The sequence below is a fragment of the Coenobita brevimanus genome, chromosome 14 (genome assembly GCF_032717465.1).
Source record: "Coenobita brevimanus isolate Jiangsu-jjx chromosome 14, ASM3271746v2, whole genome shotgun sequence".
Taxonomy (NCBI): domain Eukaryota; kingdom Metazoa; phylum Arthropoda; class Malacostraca; order Decapoda; family Coenobitidae; genus Coenobita; species Coenobita brevimanus.
In genome coordinates this window covers 16,324,859-16,344,543 of record NC_136967.1, presented here as the reverse complement: position 1 = coordinate 16,344,543, position 19,685 = coordinate 16,324,859, and the positions used below count along the sequence as shown (strand labels likewise).

The 19,685-nt window shown below is 42.5% G+C and overlaps 1 protein-coding gene across 1 annotated transcript in view; it reads left to right on the top strand.

Annotated features, from left to right (window-relative positions):
• The first annotated feature begins 11,109 nt into the window (after positions 1-11,109).
• Positions 11,110-19,685, top strand: part of LOC145390009 (uncharacterized) — a 297,119-nt gene continuing 288,543 nt past the window's right edge. Inside the window, exon 1 of the mRNA XM_080265104.1 lies at positions 11,110-12,515. Coding sequence (XP_080121230.1) covers positions 11,115-12,515 — 1,401 coding nt within the window. The 5' untranslated portion in view covers positions 11,110-11,114. The remainder of the gene's footprint in view (positions 12,516-19,685) is intronic.

Below are 19,685 nucleotides of genomic sequence, written 5' to 3'. Positions count from 1 at the left end.
CATGCTGCACACATAAAATCAGCATTATCTTGTAGCCTACCTCTGACACCACTACATCTCTTGTGCATCCATTTATCACAAACACTACACAAGATGGAATTACTTCCCATGCCCTTGTGGCGAACTGCACATGGCCACTCTCCCTCGTCTTTGACAGTACAGCCACCAACCCCAGATATCACTTTTATTTTATCCTCATTTATCCTTAAGCCCTTGTGCCCCATACCATCACTCCACATCCTAAATCATTCGTCCATCTTCCTTTCATTCTCTGCAATCAACACCATATCATCAGCATACAACATCTCCCAAGGGAGTCCGTTGCTGAAGTCACATGAGAGGGCTTCAAGAACCATGATAAACAACATGGGACTCAAACCTGACCCCTGATGCACACCAATGTTCACGGAAAACTCATCACTCAAATCTCCATTCACTCTTACCTGGGTGCGAGCACCCACATACATGGCCAAAGCCACCCTAACCAGCCACTCCTCCAAGCCAAGGTTTATCATTGCCCACTTCACCACCTCTCTAGGGACTGTCAAAGGCCTTTTCCAAATCAACAAAAACAAAATACAGATCCCTTTTCTTCCCAATATTTTCCTGAAGCTGTCAAGTGGTGAATATAGCATCAGTGGTCCCCTCGCCTGGCATAAACCCAAACTGCTTCTCATCAATATTCATTTTTTTCTCTTAATTAGGCTTATACCTTCTAGAACTCTCTCCATTACCGTACCTTCATTATCTGTTCTAAGAGCTTTATACCTCTGTAATTTCCTCATTCCAGGGCATCACCCTTCCCTTTATACACATTTACAATTACACTCTTCAACCAATCATCTTGGACAACACACTCATTTATAATCATATTTATCCGGTCAGTGACTAACCTCACCCCAATATCTCCTGAGGCCTTCAACATTTCAGCAGTCAACCCCGACACACCTCCTGCCTTCCCCACTTGCATCCTGCCTGTTGCCTCACTCACAGTAGCAGTGTCAGTCAAAGGCCAAGGGCCAAACACTGGATCTGCTGGCTCCAAACCTTGCCTGTCCCAGTCAAACTCCTCATTCAACAACCGGTTATAATGCTGTCTCCATGCATCTTTAATATCCCCACTGTTTACCACTACCCTTCCTTCATCATTCTTCACACACTGCTCAGCTATTATATCCCGATTATCCCTTTTCATCTGATTTGCCACCTTAAATATCATATTTTTCCTTTCCCCATGATTTAGGTTATCAGGTAAAAGTGTCTGTGACTCAGACTTCGCCCTGTATACCTCTCTTCTAGCCCTATGCTTGGCAGCCAAGTATTCCTCCTTGTTACCACCCTTCTTCCATTCCCGGAAAAGCCTTCTTTTCTCCTTAACTGCAGCTTCTACACCCTCATCCCACCACCAAGTTACTTTATGTCTTGGTGGGCCTCTAGTCCAACTGCATATTACATCAGTAACTCTCAAGAGATTGTTCTTGAGGGCTCTGTACTGTTCATTAATGCGTCTGTCTACTGCTTTCAGTTCAGCCACCACTCTCCTCATCTCGCTATAGAAGGCATCCCTTACTACTTGGTTTTCCAGCTTCCATATTTTCCTCCTGGGTACGTAAATCGTCTTTTTCATGACTCGTTCCTTAAGCACCGAATCACAAATCAATTGTTTGTTCTGCTGCACACACTCCCCACTTCCTATATTTTTAACATCCCCCACTAACCTCCTATCAGCCGTTCTAACCAGAAAATAATCTATCTGACTGCTATTTCCCCCAGACTCATATGTAATTAACCTACTTTGTCTTTTCCAAAAATGTGTGTTGCACACAATCATGTTCGTTACCTCCCCAAACTCGAGTATCTTTTCCCCTTCTGCCTTCCTTATACCATATGCACATCCCCCATGTACTTCTTCATAACCTTGAGCTGCTTCACTCATGACCATTTACGTCCCCTCCCAAAACCACTGTCTCATCATCCCGCGTACCACCTAATACACATATTAAGTCATCACAAAATCCATCTTTCTGAATTAAATTTTGTTGCAATTTCAATTATCTGTGTTACCAGGGTGCAGGACAGGGACCTAACTCTTATGCACCCCAACCTCTTTCCCCAACCACCACCCATTAGAAAGAGGTTATGAATATATAATCTGTATTTATGTAATTCTGTAAATGAAGAAATGCAACAAAAAACTGTATTTCAATACAGATATTCAAACTTAATAAGTGGCAAGTTGTGCTTCAGAAAAAGAATCTTCTGGGCTCTTTTCAGGAGAGAATAAACCAGTGTTGCCAATTTGAAGTGATTTTACACTAGGGCAAAATATTAGTACCCTAATAAATATTATTACCAGTATTATTGGTAATAAAAATATCAGCATAATATTGATTAATATTAATTATGTAATTATTTATTTAATAGCTGTTGATGTTAAAAATTATGTGGATATCTGGGTATACAGATATCCAGTCCACTTCTAGTTTTTTCAGTGTAAAATATAGCATAATTATCAAAGTAATAAGTTACAGAAATGTATGAGAGCTGTTCAGAAAGTATCCTACCTTTGGCCAGGAAAAATAGAATTATTCACCTGGCAGTCTGAAACCCTAACCCCTTCAAAGCAGTCTCAAGGGGACTGCATACACTTCTCCCAGCAGTCCTGCCATTGTTGGAAGCATTTCTAGAACGCATTTTAGGGAATGGAGTACAGCTGGGTCATTGCATTGTGAATAATGTCTTCTTGTGACTCAAATCGGGTCCCCTTCAATGGCATTTTAAGTTTGGGGAACAGCCAGAAATCACATGGAGCCATGTTGGGAGAGTAGGGAGCCGATGAACCACAGGAGTGTTGCGTTTGGCCAAGTAAGTATGAATCAGATGTGAGGAATGAGTGACACAAGAGACCTGACCTGTGGGCAGCGGGAACTTGGCAGCTGCATCATGACAATGCACCAGTGAGGAATGAGTGATGCGAGAGACATGACCTGTGGGCAGCAGGAACTTGGCAGCTGCATCATGACAATGCACCAGCTCATTCGTCGCATCTGATTCAAACTTTCTTGGCCAAACACAACATTCCTGTGGTTCGTCAGGCTTCCTAATCTCTTGACATGGCTCCTTATGATTTCTGGCTGTTCCCTAAGCTGAAAATGCCGTTGAAAGGGACCCGATTTGAGTCACAAGAAGACATTATTCGCGATGCGACAACCCAGCTGTACTCTATTCCCAAAAATGCGTTCCAGAAATGCTTCCAACAATGACAGGACTGCTGGGAGAAATGTGTTCAGTCCCATGGAGACTACTTTAAAGAGGATTAGGGTTTCAGACTGCCAGGTGAATAATTCTTCCTGGCCAAAAGTCAGATACTTTTAGAACAGCCCTTGTATATGTTTGAACTTGTTAACCCATAAGCTGGGGCATTAGGAATTTTGCACACCCTGTGATATGCCAAGCAACATTATTTTTCTGATATTATCAGAAACCAGTACTACTCACGTAACGTGAGTGTGGGTATGTGTAATATAAAGTCAGTGTCCCTTGATTTAGTCATAGTGCAGGGGTTTCTGTCTAGTGATGAAAAATTAGTGTAGCTATTACTGGTAGTACTGTATTGTCATCACAGAGTTTTTAGCATGAGGAGGTGAAAGGGCATATTTTAACCCGCCGTGTGCCAGCTACTTCTAGCCCTATGGGTCGCCTCCGTGCCGACCATTTTTCGACCTTTTTTTTATTGGCTAAAATGATAGATTTTGATGTGAAAACAATGAATTTCACCATTAAAATGATCACCAGAGCTCGGAAATGGGTTTTATTGAGTCTTGCATACTTGTATACAGGTATACCCGCTCTCTCACGCTCACCACGTTTGTGAGAAAACCGTTTAGTGTGTAAGGTATACTTAGGTATTTATGCTGGGAAGGTATAGTTATGTTCAGTACACTTTTCTGATTACTTATTACTTCATGTATCACAATTTGCGTGTCTGTCTCACTGTGAATGCATTATCTTACACTTGAAGATAGGTACAACCTTCATTATGTACAGTCCTGGCACTTACAAGAAGGTATTTACAACTTGACTTCACTATATAGTCTTTACACTTACAAGAAAATATTTACAACTGAAACTTACGTGAAAATATTTACAAAATGCCTTCGCTATGTACTGCACTGGGTGAGGCAAACAGGCAGAGTGAGGCAGAGCGAGTGTGAGGGGGGGGAGGGTGATTGAGTGTATGGCCTTGACAGCCTGGCAGATGGTAGTGGAACAGTTACCATACATGCCTGCCAATTTTTACCTGCGAATCTTGAAAAATGCAGTCACAGTGATTTATTTTATTTCAAACCATTTTAAAACAGCACTGGCACTGGCCACTGAATTATGCCAGACCATTTTAAAACGGCACTGGCACACAGCGGGTTAATATATGGGTAAGCTAAGTGGTATGGCAGGTCAGTATTTATAATAATCAGTATGAGTGTTTCAGTATTAGAATTTCAATATAGTCAGGGTTGGTGTTTCAGTATTAGAATTTTGGTATAGTCTGGGTGAGTGTCTCAGTACAGTAAACCCTCGATATAACGAACCCATTTATAACAAATTTCGGATATAATGACCCACCATTTCTAGAGCAAACTTCCACTGAATATAGCGACCTTTGGTTGCAATATCCGGCAGAAGTTTGCTCTCTGGCATGGTAAGTGTCCTGTAACAGTACTACATTACATTATAGGCATTGTATTTATATGTACAACATCATGCAGGATGGTATTTACTATACAAGTACAGTAAACCCTCATTATACGATGGGGTTCCGTTCCTGAAAACCCCATCGTAAAGCAATCCAACGCATAGCAATCCCATTATAACATGGAGTCAATGGGGATACGTTCCCAGACGTGCCTAAACTCTCACATACACACACCTTAGCACTCACGTACATGAAATATCCTTATGTTTAAACATTTAAAGTAACACATTAATGGTGAATAAAGAGAAAAAAAGCATGAAAACTACAGTATACAGTAGATCTTACCTTTACTGAAGCAAGCAATGGTTGTTTATGTGGTTCCTAGACAATTCGCCACGAAGTCGACAATTCGTCGTCATAATATGGACGTTCCCCGTCAGGACAATTCCCCATCATTCTATAAATATACTTATTACTGATTAACTGATACTTTAATAACTAATTCTCAGGGGGATCTATCAAAGTCTATTTTCATTCAATAGCATTGGCTTTGGATATCATTTGTAAGTTGCACTTTTAGACAATATTTAACTTGTTTCTACCTTGATGTAGTTGACTTTGAATTATGTTCTAGCATCACCCACAGCTGTTTTCATTAATTTCCATTGGTACAACAACATCCTGGGTATATTTTAAAACAACTTTGAAGAGGTACAAGTACAGTACTAAAAATCTAGTGTACTTCCTAAATAAACTGATGTGAAAATAAACAACGGAGAATCATCCTGACGACGAAAAGTCTCGATGGCGAATTGTCTTGTTATTGTTGTGATGGCGAATTGACTTGATGGCGAAATATCCCGAAACAGACATCGCTGGTAGATTACTGGGTCTGGTTAGTTAGGGCTCGGGATCGAAACCCAGCGTCATACGGGCTTCTTTTGGTTTCTGTTCGGTGTGAAGCTAACACTACATGACTTTCCTTCAGCCAGTGGTAGGATCGGTGCTCGAGGGGGACGCCTGCACATGGTGGCGCCTATGTAACCAGGCGATTGCTACCAAGTTATACAAACGATTCTTATCTCCCGTCCTCTTCCCTTAAAGGAGGATGGTGGCCTGTAGGAGAATGATACAGTCACATGCTGAAGTCCTGTCGCCTCTCCTGTTGGGAAGAGTGAGATTCATAAATCCCAGAATGAGAGCTCCTGCCAACAGATGGCACACTACGGTGTGAAGTATGACAAGAGGTGGGGGAAAAGGAGAGGAAGAGAGATGTTTATAGGTAATCTGGTCATGGTGTAGTGGTATGCTGCTTGGTTCTCACCTAAGAGTATCGGGTTCGATTACCGGAATTTTGTAGCAGCCGTGGCTCAGTGGGTTAGAGCGCTCCGCTCTGACCGAAGGGTTGGAGGATCGAATCCACCCAAGGGTCATTGGTAGACATCAGGAAGGGCATCCGGTCATAAAATGCTACACGCTTCAGTCAAAAAGTCCTCTACCCAGGGGCAACGCCTTAGCCCTTCGGGGATACCTGGCGTAAAACCAAAACCATTTATATAGACGTATCATGAAGATTATTTGTATAATTCCAAAGTATGTCGATCGTTCACTTAAGGTAATTAGGCATTTATATAAATGCCAATGTCTCGTATGTAGCCTTATGCTAAGATGAAGAATCGGTCATAAATCAGCTGATTCACGTTCCAATATATTATTATTTTTCATTTAATGCCCATGATTTGATGCCATATTTTACATTTACTATATAAACAATAAACCACCATCACTTTTATAACTTACATAATTAAAAAACTAGTGTCTATCTATCTATCTATAGCCCGACGTCCTAATCCCGCAAAGGGTGGCCGCAGACAAAACGCCTCCAAGTCACTCTGTCACCCACCATTTGACTCCCCTCCCCCCAACTCACCCCCCCCTCCCTCATATACCTCTCAACTCCATCCCTCCACCTCATCCTCGGTCTACCCCTCCCTCTCCCTCCCTCCACCTCACCTACATACACAGTCTTAGTCAGTCTTTCATCCTCCATTCTCTCCACATGTCCAAACCACCTCAGTGTATTTCTCCTAATCTTTTCAACCACATCCACATCTACCCCACAACGTTCCTTCACTTCTTCATTCATCAACCTGTCCCTCCACGTCACTCCACATGCTCCTCTCAAGTAACTCATTTCCACTGCTCACACTCTTGACTTGTTTCCCTCTTGCAAGGTCCTCGCCTCGCTTCCATACGTCAGGGTAGGGATCACAATACCATCATGCAGTGACTTCTTAACTTCCATACTCACCTCCCTATTTCTCATCACTGCTTTCAGTGTACCAACAACCTTTCTTCCCTGCTGTACCCTTTCACGTACTTCATCCCCCAAAGTTCCATCCTTACTCATCACACTACCCAAGTACTTGAATGCACTCACATTCTCCATATCCTCACCATCCAACCTCACTGCACACACTGTGACTTCATTCCTCTCAAACACCATAACTTTACTTTTCTTTACATTAACTTTCAGATTCCTCCTCCTACACACTGTCCCAAATTCATTCACCAAACCTTGCAACTCCCATTCATCTTCACTCAGCAATACTGTATCATCAGCAAACAGCAACACCGGAAGCTTCCAAATCTCACCCTCATTCATTAGGGCCAGCCCCACATCCACTGCCCTACCTTGCATCTCCTTTACAACCCCATCCATATATATATTAAACAGCCATGGAGACATCACACACCCCTGTTTCAGTCCCACATTGAGATCAAAGAACTCACTCAGCTCACCATCCACTCGCACCGTAGCCCTAGCTCCCTCGTACATACTCTTCACAGCACTCAACAATTTCCCCTCCACTCCATATATTCTTAATACCTTCCACATACCTTGCCTATCTATTCTGTCATAAGCTTTCTCCAAGTCCATGAAGGCAGCATACACTTTCCTTCCCTTCTCTAGATACTTCTCCACTAAACATCTTAGAACATATATCTGATCTACACACCCTTTTCTCTTCCTAAATCCCCCTTGTTCTTCTCCCACTAGCTACTCTGTCATATGCCTAACCCTATCAATGAGTATTCTACCATATATTTTACCAGTCACACTAAGAAGGCAAATACCCCTAGTGTACTTGCTAAATAAACTGATACGTAAATAAATGATGGGGAATCGTCCTGACGGCGAATTGTCCTGACTCGGCCTCACAGTCACAGCCCTCACTCATCAATGTCAGAACTGCCTGGCTGGGCAGGGCTGGCTGGCTGGGCAGGGCTAGCTAATGAGGCTGGACCGGTGGACAAATGTGTGTGGTCTAATGTCGACAGTGTGAGGACGTTTTTGTTGCGTTTGCACATTCGCTGTTCACTGAGCTGCGGATGATCCATCGTTGTAGCAAATCGTTCCCATTGTATAGTGGGCATAGGGTACTAAAATTTTGACATTGTATAAGCGAAATATCGTACAAAGAGGCATCGTATAATGAGGGTTTACTGTACTGTATAACTACATAAACCATTGAATTCTGTATGTGAAACTATATAGAGTAAGTTGTGGTTGCACACATTGGACCGGATGACTCCACGGATATAGTGACCTTGGATCGGTAATCCCTTGGTTAATAACGACCATCGGATATAGCGAACTTTTGGATATAATGACTCCCCCCTCCCCCCAATTAGTTCGTTTTATTGAGGGTTTACTGTATTAGAATTTCAATATAGTCACTACTTGTTTTACGAAGGGGTTACGTCAGGTCATACCTTATTGTATACTGATTTTATTGTAAATCGGGAGATTGAAACACATTATAAAAAGGGGGTTACGTCAACTCAGCTTTCCAAAGTCACCTAACCAAGACTGAACCATAAATGACAGACCACCTTCATTCCTTCCTGTGTTGGTCCAAGTCGTCTCCAAGTCATCCCCCCTGAGGCTGGGGGACAGCCTGTGCTTACAGGCACTAGTGGTCAGCCTCTGAGTCAGACAGGAACAGGATAGGGGGAGGGGAATTCGGCCCATATCTGCACCAGCCTTAGCTCTGGGGCCCATACCTGCACCAACCATAGCACTGGGGCCTACACTGACACTGACCTTACCACTGGGCAAACAGATCCACAGTACTGTACAGTAATTCACCAAAAGAAACGCTATCACACCAGTACAGGCAGAGTTACTCACGTACAGTAAATCGTTGCAACAAGACAATACACTACAGTAATCACACTTGTGTAAAGTTGGCCTGGTGCTACACGATGTCTACTGTAGTACGATGTTTGGCTGAGAGGTTACGATAACAGGGGGGCACACATGAACAATTTGAAAAGACAGGGCTTTGAAGGGGTGGTGGGACCTGAACCATAACAATGCGCTGTACGCCGGGGCCGCCATCTTGCCTGAGACAAGTGACAGTCAAATTACGTGTGCCTGGCACTTTCCAATGGCAAGATCGTCATAGCGGGAAATTTATCGTAAATCGGATTTTGGGGTGGAACTTTTCTATTATCGTAGCGAATTATCGTAAACCAAACCAACGTAAAACGAGTAGTGACTGTATACTTGTATTTTTTTGTAATGTTCTCGACTCCGGGCATAGGCATCACATCCTGCTCCCAAGGCCCAGTAGTCCTCCTACATATCATACACTTCAACATGTCACCACTTCGGCGCTAACACTCACCACCCGTATTGAATACATGCTAGGGCCGTCTTATACAGGACTGGTGTATTGGTATTAGCGGGGGTATTTTTACGACGTGGGCAGGACTTCTGGTAGATCGGTAAAGTTTGCTTTACATGAAATTCAAATCCTTAAACTGTTCCCTGCCCCAGCGGGGATTTGAACCTGGGTCCGGTAGGACTGCAGGCCACCTCTCTACCGATTGAGCCGCTGCCTCCCCCTAAATATAGTCAGGGTTAGTGTTTCAGTATTATAGGCCCTTATTTTAGTATAGTCAGGGTGAGTGTTTCAGTATTAGAATTTTAGCATAGTCAGGGTGAGTGTTTCGGTATTAGAATATCAATATAGTTAAGGTGAGTGAGTATTAGAATTTCAGTATAGTCAGGATGAGTTTCAATATTAAAATTTCAGAAAATCTTAATAAAGGAGGGAGAGTAAGATTCATATGCCATAATGTAATCTATTTCAAGGTATTAGTCACCTGTTGACACAAATAAAGCATGAGAAATTATTATTAGTATTTTAGTCAAACATAAATGTTCAAATTCTGACTCGAGTGATGGAAGTCAGTTGTCCGCTGGGTTTCAAGTGATGTGAGTCACAATCTTTGGGTACAGAACTGCACCAAACCTAATAGGACCTTCAGTTGCTATAGCAACTATAAGTATTGTGATCCCCATTCTAATGTGCGAAGCTTGTCCCTTGTCGGAAGGACACAAGTCAAGAGTGAGAGCAATGGAAATGAGTTATTTGAGAGGAGCATGTGGAGTTACATGGAAAGACAGACTGACAAATGAGGAGGTGAAGGATCATTGTGGTGTGGATGTGGTTGTGATAGAAAGCATTAAGAGAAATGCACTGAAGTGGTTTGGCCATGTGAAGAGGATAGAATGAGATACTAATTAGGAAAGTGTATGTGAGTAAGTTGGAGGTGGAAGAGGGAGGGAGAGACCAAGGATGAGATGTAGGGATGGAGTTGAGAGGTATATGAGAGAGGGAGATTAAGCTGGGGGGAGGGCAGTGAAATGGCAGGGGACAGGGTGACATGGACATGTATGTAATCATCCTGCTCCAAATTATTTTGGATAAACTATGTTGTTGCCTCAGATGTACAGGTAGCTGTATGAGTAATAGCCAGTGGTCCTGCATACATTAAGCAGGGATGGTGCTGCTGATCGCCAATGTTGCAGTTTGCAATAGAAATAATTTTAGGCGATTTTTTTTTTGAGGAATTTGCAATATTTTAAAAGTTAATGATGAAATCTGCTAAAGTATTCTCTGATACCCATACTACTCAGCTGTGTAAAGTAGTCAGAGGGTGTGTCACAAGAATACTGCCGATCTAGCTTGTCAGAGCAGGGATAACAACTGTTGCATGTTGTTATGTAAAATAACTGGAAATAAAAAAAATGGTTTGTCATGCAGGTATATAATCTTTTGAAAAAATTGGCTACACCCTTTTTGAGGCCAGGGCTAACCCTGATTAAGACATCCTCAGTGTATACTTGCTGGTAATCTGTGTAATTTTGATAATCTGCAGTTTCAGATGTGAGCAGAAGTATCATAACATTTTTTCACTGTGTATTTAATGGACATGTGGATAGAGAAGCCAGTAACATCGGTACAGGGTTTATAGATTTTGTCAGTGATATTTAGTTTAGTGTCACTTGAACATTAGATAATGAAGCCTATTCTAAAAGATATTGGTCTTTTCAGGAACTAGAGACATGGCAGAGCAGAATAAACCAGTAACAAGAATTCCAAGTATATTTGACTCGGAGGATGATAGTGATGATGATGATGCTCCTTCTCCATTAACCTACAAATCAGTCACAGCCAAACCCCAGAGTGTTGGTCCTGGAGAAGAGGCTCCAGTCTCAGATAATCTGTCATCTAATTCAGAAGAAAGTGGTGAACCTTCCATATCCCTCAAGCTTACTGAAACTGGTTCACCAGAAGAGGATAAAGAACCAGTGAGTGACCACCATGGGGTTGAGTCGACAAGTGATGATACTATTGGTTCTGAGGGTACAGACGTAAAAGATGTGGATGATTTGGAACAAGAAATGGTGGAAGTGGGCCATAAAAACATTGTCCTTGCAGACACAGATGATGTTGATGATAATGATGGAAACCAAAGTATCATTCAGTTTGGTGCCCAGATTGTAGAAGGCCCAGGTGATGAGGATTTAAGTGATGTCAGTGATGATTTGGGCGGCAGTAGTTCCAGTTTCCCTGCTGAAGATGATGATGGGGGTGGTACTGTAGATAATGTGCATTCTCATAGTGTAAGTAGTAGTACCAAAGAATTTAAGTCAGAAACTGAAGAGACTGCCACTGCCGACAAAGGTGACAAGGAAGGAGAAGTTGGAAGGGTGGTTGATGTTAACAATAGCAAATGCATAGAGGAAGAAAGTTTGAAACATGAATCTGAATTCCTGTTAGAGGAGTCCAGTAACGGTAAAGTGGGTGATAGGAAAAGAGTGGACATGGAAATTGAGAAACTGGGCACCAGAAAGGAACCCCGTGAAACCAGTTTAAAATCAGAATCTAAGAAGTGTGTGACAGAGAAGGAAAATAAGAAAACAGCAGAGGAGAGAAAAACTGAAATGGAGAAAACAGTAGAGGATAGCAGTGTTGATGATGATCATAAGAAATCCTTAGACACTGGGGAAGGGGTGACAGGAAACAAACTTGGTTTAATGAAAAGTTCCGAAAGCAAAGACCATAAAACTAGAGAGAAAAGTGCTGAAGTTTCAGCAGTTGGTATGGAAGGTGATGATGCCTTATCCTCCCAGGCTAAGGGTGATTTCGTCACACTGATAACAGAAGCCAGCAGTCAAAATATGAATATAAATGAGCCTATGGATGTAGATGAAGACAGGAATAAAGTCAGTAAAGGAAATATTGTTGACAGTACCTCTTGTCAGGATGATAATAGTACTGATCGTGAGTTAAAGATAGCTCTACCAGAGGATGATGTAGAGATGGAGAGGCAAACTGATACTGAACTAAATAGTTTGAATGCTGGTGCTGGTAGTAAACCTGGCTCAGAGAATATCTCCTCACCAAAGAAGACACAAGATTCACCTGAAACACCTTCAGACACTGAAAGCATTGGCCCAGAGGTAGGTAGCTAAAGATTTTGTATTGCTTGAGTATCCCTAGGCTCCACCTTACAAGGCTGACCATCCACATTTATGACCCATGAACTGTGACATCCAGCCACAGCTGTTCCGAGGTGCACTGCGACTTACAGCTCTAGCGTTGGGTTGGAAAATTAATTTTCTGCTCATTGTTATGAGTGAATTGTTGATGGATTGGCTACTATGCATGAAATATGCAGGCATCTGCTCACAGCCCATCCCATGCATGTCTTGTTAGTCGTTGGTATGATGGAGGCCAGGGTCAGGTACCAGGCTTAAAAACTTCACCACAGCTACATATGGTAGGTTGATATGGTACTGGGCTAATTGTGTATTCCATAATATTTTTGCATGCACTCATTCGTGTGGTACTGGTACTCATAAAATTTATTTATGAAGAATATTCCAGGTGGCTGCTGCATTTTTGCTCAATGGCTGTAAGTCCTACTTTCAAAATAAAGAAATACGGTATCTAAGCTCTTACTGTATGGCTAAACTATAGTAGATATTGACCTGAAAATTTCCACATTCATACTGCAACATACTCTATTCAGTATTATACTGGAGACATATAGCTGGTCTTTAGAAAAAATGATACATAGTGTATGCATATTTTTTCATTGGTCCAAAATTACCAGTACCGAACTTCAGAACACTGTGGTGACTAAACTACCAATGGCATATATCAACCTGAAAATTGATATATGGTACATGTATAGTACTAAATCACATTCTCCATCAGTCAGAAGGAAGAGAAAAATATAAGAAACTATTTTGTTTATTGATTAATTTATTTTTGTGTATGGGTGCACTTTGGATTTCTGGTTAGCCACAGTTTGAGAGTTAAAATTTTATAGCCATTTCTTTATAAATGCCATTCACATAATGTTGCTACAATTACCAGATAGTCAGTCTGTTAATTGTCTCTTCGGAGAAGTACAGTAGGATCTTGCCAATAACGTTAAATTGGTGCCAAAAATATGCCATTATTTGCAAAAATGTTATTTGCGTGACATGAAAAAACATGTAGGTCTATAAAGGGTTTATTGGTGCTGCCACCCCAGGACTTCACCCATTTTTCCCATTTGAAGCCTTCCTATCACTACGTGTTGTATTTTAAGTATTAAGATTAGTTACTGAATCGTCATGGCATTATAAAACTCACCTTAAAGGAGCTAATGAGGTGTTTGGTGTGGTGGTTGTTCCGAGGTTTACACATGGAAGCTACTGCAGTATACCCTCTGACCCCACACTGGCCTTGTCTCTACTCCTGCTTCTTCCGCCCGGATCACCCAGGTCAACACTTCATCAAACCTCATGAAGACAAAATCTTTAGGCAAGTCCCCAATGTCATCAATGTTTTTATTGAGCGTCCTGCGTCCCTCCTAAGAAACAAACCTTTCAACATTGAAAAAACATATAAATAATGCATTTTATTTACCTTTAGTGCTTCGTAGGGTAGCCTTTATGTTTCTTCACGGACCTGAGACGTCTTAGAAGTGAAAGGGCGAGGCTCCTGAGGTGCTGGAGGGGTATTTTGTCCCAGGAGTCACGAATAGCAGCTTCCAGCTTAGGCAGAGAGCTAACGTCCTTCCCTTGGAGACTCTTCTTTATGAGGTACCAGAGGTTTTCAATTGGGTTGAAGTCTGGGCTATTTCCTGGCCAGTCTGCCATGAATGATACCTCGCAGTCACGAAGCCAATTGGTGACCGATTTGGCCTTGTGAGCAGGTGCACCGTCCTTCTGAAACACTCGTGCACCTGTTAGCTCGAATGAGCCTGGTAAATGATCACACAGAAGCTCCAGGTAAACATCCTGATTCACTCTAACATTCTTGGAAAGCACAACAAGCTTCCCCAAACCTTGACCTGAGAAACAAGCCCACACCATGAGTGAATCATGATGTTTAACTGTGCTTTCTACATACCGTGGGTCAAGTGGGTCACTACATTTGCGTTGATACACACGTGCTCCTCTGTTACAGGTAACACTAAACGTTGCCTCATCAGACCACAACACTGACAACCATTGCTCCTCACCCCAGTTTAGATATTTATTAGCATAGGCAAGCCTACGAATTCTCTGGCTCGTGGTGAGAAGAGGCTTCTTCACAGGCCTATGACTTGTGTAACCAAGCTCATGCACCCTATGAGACGCTGTTCTTACTGACACCTCACCAAACACTTCCGGGTTGCTTTCCTTAATTTTCCTTGCACTCACACAAGGATTAAACTCCACTGCATGTTTTAAAACATTAACGGACCTTGGGGAAGTTTTCCTAGGCCTACCAGACCTCAGTTTCTTTGTGGGAACTTCACCACTGTTTTCCAACCGAAACCGCGCACACCAACGACGCACTGTCGATCATGCCACACCAACCAATTCACTAATTCCCTTTGTCTGGTGGCCTGCCTGCTTTAGAGCAATGATCTGGGATATGATTTCACTCGATAGTTCACGGGTAGGTGCCATAAGAAAGTGGTGAACCCCAAAACACTGAGGGACACTCGGTAAAAAATGGCGCAATTTGAGAGGGACACGCAGCAGAGTTCCTCTCTCTCAGGCAGCCCGTGGGCGACTGAGGCGGGAACCAACCAGCGCATCGGAAGGCCTCAGGCTACCGTGACATCATGCTTGCGGTGCAAACTTGTGGCTCAATTTTTACCCCCTAAAAAGGGTGATTCTTTTTTGGCCTTAAGTATTGCGCGCCCGGCGGACAACGCTGAATAATTTTGACGAGTACTGTACAGTGATGTTGGATTGTGAGGCTATGGAGAATGTGAGTGCATTCAAGTACTTGGGTAATGTGATGAGTAAGGATGGAACTTTGGGGGATGAAGTGCGTGAAACGGTACAGCAGGGAAGGAAGGTTGTTGGTTCACTGAAACAAGCGATGAGAAATAGGGAGGTGAGTATGGAAGTTAAGAAGTCACTGCATGATAGTATTGTGATCCCTACCCTGACGTATGGAAGCGAGGCATGGACTTTGCAAGAGGGGAACAAGTCAAAAGTGAGAGCAGTGGAAATGAGTTTCTTGAGAGGAGCATGTGGAGTGACGTGGAGGGACAGGTTGACGAATGAAGAAGTGAAGGAACGTTGAGGGGTGGATGTGGATGTGGTTGAGAAGATTAGGAGAAATACATTGAGGTGGTTTAGACATGTGGAGAGAATGGAGAATGATAGACTGACTAAGAGGGTGTATGTATTTAAGGTGGAGGGAGGGAGAGGGAGGGGTAGACTGAGGATGAGGTGGAGGGATGGAGTTGAGAGGTATATGAGGGAGGGGGGAGTGAGTTAAGGGGAGGTAGTCAAATGGTGGGTGACAGAGCAACTTTGAGGCATTTTGTCTGCAGCCATCCTTTGCATGATTAGGGCGTCGGGCTATAGATAGATAAATGGAACACTACTGTGAAGAGACAGAGGTTGAAGGAAGCCTGTAAGAGGAGGAGAGTTAATGAGATGAAAAGCCTTTGAATCCACCTTGTTGAAAAGAGCTGTATGTGGGGAGCCTCCCCACACATGAGAGTTGTACTCTACACAGGGGCGAATAAAACCCACGTCAACAACTGTGCATGGGTAAGGAAGGTACGGAGTCGGCTTAGGAGACCTTACCTCTTGGAAGCAGATTTTACAAGAGATGTAATATGATCTTTCCAAGATAAGGCCTGAGTGAATGAAACCCCAAGCATAGTACAGTTGTGGACATGTCAAACAGATACGCCCTGTCCACCAGCAAGGTGGTGTAATGCTTTCCGCACCTGGTAATACTGATGGATATGGAACTAAACCAGGTTTTGTTTGGTCGCTAGGACGACCCTAATGCAGTGATCATTGCCGCTGTGCTCAGTTACTGGTGGAATATAAACAATGTCCCGCCTGACATTATACTGAAAATAACAGCATTTTGTGAATGTGGTAATAAAATAGTTTCACACCACACATTTTCATATTTTATGCACATGAAACACACAGGTTTCGTAAGTGTGACTTTTGATAAACACCACAAACCATACAACATTTACCGACAACCAGTATATAAGCCATTTTAACTTTATCCGCATTCCTGTGCCAATCACAATAATCACGAAATTACTGTGACCCTCCCTCTTCCCTGACCGCGAAACTCATACTGATAGACCTCTTTAACGCAATTTCATAAGAGGTGGCGTCACAGCAGGAGACAGGGTGGGGCGCCTGGGAGACAGGAGGAGGGATGTGGGTGAGGAGGGGGCAATAGTGGTCTGGCTGGTGAGAGGGGGGGCTCTACAGGAGATGAGTGATGGGGTAAGGGAGAGTGGACTGTGGCAGGAAGCTAGGGTGGAATGGGTAAATGATACCCTGGTGACATGGTCCCAAATCACCTATAGTTTAATGTTGAATATGGTATTTGATAGTCAGGCCATTAAACATTACGCAGACTTTGGCACGTTACACAGTCTACCAGCATCTTTTATTATATCGTCCATATGACAACCTACTCCTCATGGGGTGGCACCTCACACAAACCCTGCGTTAGTGTATTTTGATGACTTTGTCGTCACATGGTGATATCTGAAACACCCCTAGAATGTTTTATATCACACCTCTTGTCATTGCAATTGGGAGCTATTCGTGTTGCATTTTCGTAGTAACATCATGGATGACTGTGATATCAAAAGCAGAGGAGGGGGAGGGAGGAATTTTCTCTTGTCACAATAATTAATAGTTCAGAGTAGTGATTCGTGTCTATGGTTCTCGTTAATTTGTTTATGGCACCTATGTAAACGAAAATGTGATTTACTACAGGGGGATAGACTTGGTCCCAGAACATAGGTAACATTACTGGGGTGGGCTAATAGGTGGGTAGAGAGATGCCTTACCTGCTGTATTAAATTATTTTTGTCAAATTACATTAACCTTATACTGATGGAGGAAATTGTGGTGTGAAGGACTTGTAACTGTTATGCAGTCTGATTCACAACATCATTATCTAGTTCACTGTTGGCCCCCCCCCCCCCTTTCCCGACAACTGCATGCATTCGGACATGGCTACTGACGGTGAGGGGAGATGGCCGTAATGACTGCTACACCATGAATAGCGGATCACATCTTTACACACAAATGACAGTGGTTCACCTGTCTTCATTAATGAATTGAAATATACACCGTTACTCAGCCAGGGCAACAGCTCCATGTTCGGACACTGCTGAGGCGTGTGGCTCAGTACAGTACTTGCTCTCCATGAACAGGGCAATGGTCCTCGTATTTAACTTTAACATGTCAGTGTTATACAGTGTGAACACTGCTCGGTTGTTTAGCAAAACAAAACACACTGCAGGTAAAGTGTGTGTTTGCATTTAACATGCATTTAACACAAGCTATTTCTTTAGCTAATGGCATTGTTGATGTAATATGCACATGCTCATACTGGATAACTGCAGACGTTACAACCTTGTTCCACCATTATTGGCTCGAGAATTTTTGAAGGAATGCTTGGGACATACAACATTTTGTCATTATGAACCTAAATACGGTATAACTGATAACCACTGGCAAAGTATAAAATCAGCAGCCAAACACGGCTTACCGAAAACGGTAACATAAACTGGGTTAAGTAAATCCACCTTTATTTTACATAAAGTACAGGCATTAATGTGAACCATAGGGATCATCATTACTATCAGACTGCTCATATGTGTTGGTGATAAAGGAAAAATCTACATAGACCTATCCCTACTCTGTTTGCGATATTTGTCATCATCCATGCTGATACTACCTAATAGGGTACAAGGGTAATTCCCAATCACTGTAACAATAGCTGTAACATCTGACAAACTGTAGGGATGTGTCATATATTTGCACATTAGCAAATAGTCACCATACACATAGCGTCATGAACTGTTACAAACCATGACCTTAAATTACAACACGTGGCAACGTCAACATCACGTTTCATGGTCAGTCTGTAAAATTCCACATTCTTCATGAAACACAGACATGGCCCGATCATCACCTTGTAATTAATCCCTCCCGCTGTCATTCCTGTTGTCTATCAAACTCCACCATCCCCTACCCCATCACCCCTCTCCTGTAGCCCCAAGTTTGACCACTGTTGCCCCCTTCCTCACCCATATCCTTCCTCCTGTCTCCTAGGTCCCATACCCACATCCTGCCGCCTCCTGTGGTGCCACCTCCTGCATATAATGAACTTGCTTCAATTTCAGAGGTCCACCAATGTCAGGTTCACAATAAGGAGGATGGGCGTCACGATAATAATCTGACCGTTGATAATTGTGGGGAAGCTGATAACTGTGACTAATATGATGAATTGTTAACTGTTGCATTGTTCATGACCCGAATCTGAACCACTCACAAAATCCGTGTCATTCGTAATAACTGCGATTATGTTGAGGGTGTATTGTGTGACAGTATTTTTAAAAATTTACCATAATCATGACATTCCATTATCAGTATATTTTCTAACGGAACGTTGCTCATATATTATAATACCACCATTAACTGCACACATCAGCAATGATCACCGCGTTTGGCTCATCCTAGCAACTGAAAGAAACCTGGTGAAGTTCCATACCTAAAAAGTGTTACCAGTTGCGGAGAGCATTACACCACCTGGCTGGTGGATGGGGTGTTTCTGTTTGATATGTTTGCAACTGTACAGTACCTCTGCTTACTTTGGCAGTGTTTTCTTGTCCTTCAGGTATATTTAGCCATCAAAAAGCACATAGGAATAGCAAAAATTTTTAACACCAAGAAAACCATGCCAAAAGAATACTGAAAAACAAAAAACACCCTAACTGTACACTACTGTATGCACAGTACCGCTCCTAATTTTGTCACTGTTTTCAGGTCAGTCTGCCATATTTTGACATTAGAACACACATGGGAATATCCAAAATAATTTTAAACACCAAGAAGACTATTTAAAACAAAAATTAAAAACCAATAAACACACTCTTTATACACTATTGTATGTATGGTACCCCTTTCAATTTTGGCACTGTTTTCAGGTCAGTCTCCCATGTTTTGACATCAAAACACACATGGGAATATCCAGAATAATTTTAAACACCAAGAAAACTATGAAAAAAAAATTAAAAACAAAAAACACCCTACCTACGGGTATACCTCGATATTCGATACCCCTAGATGCGA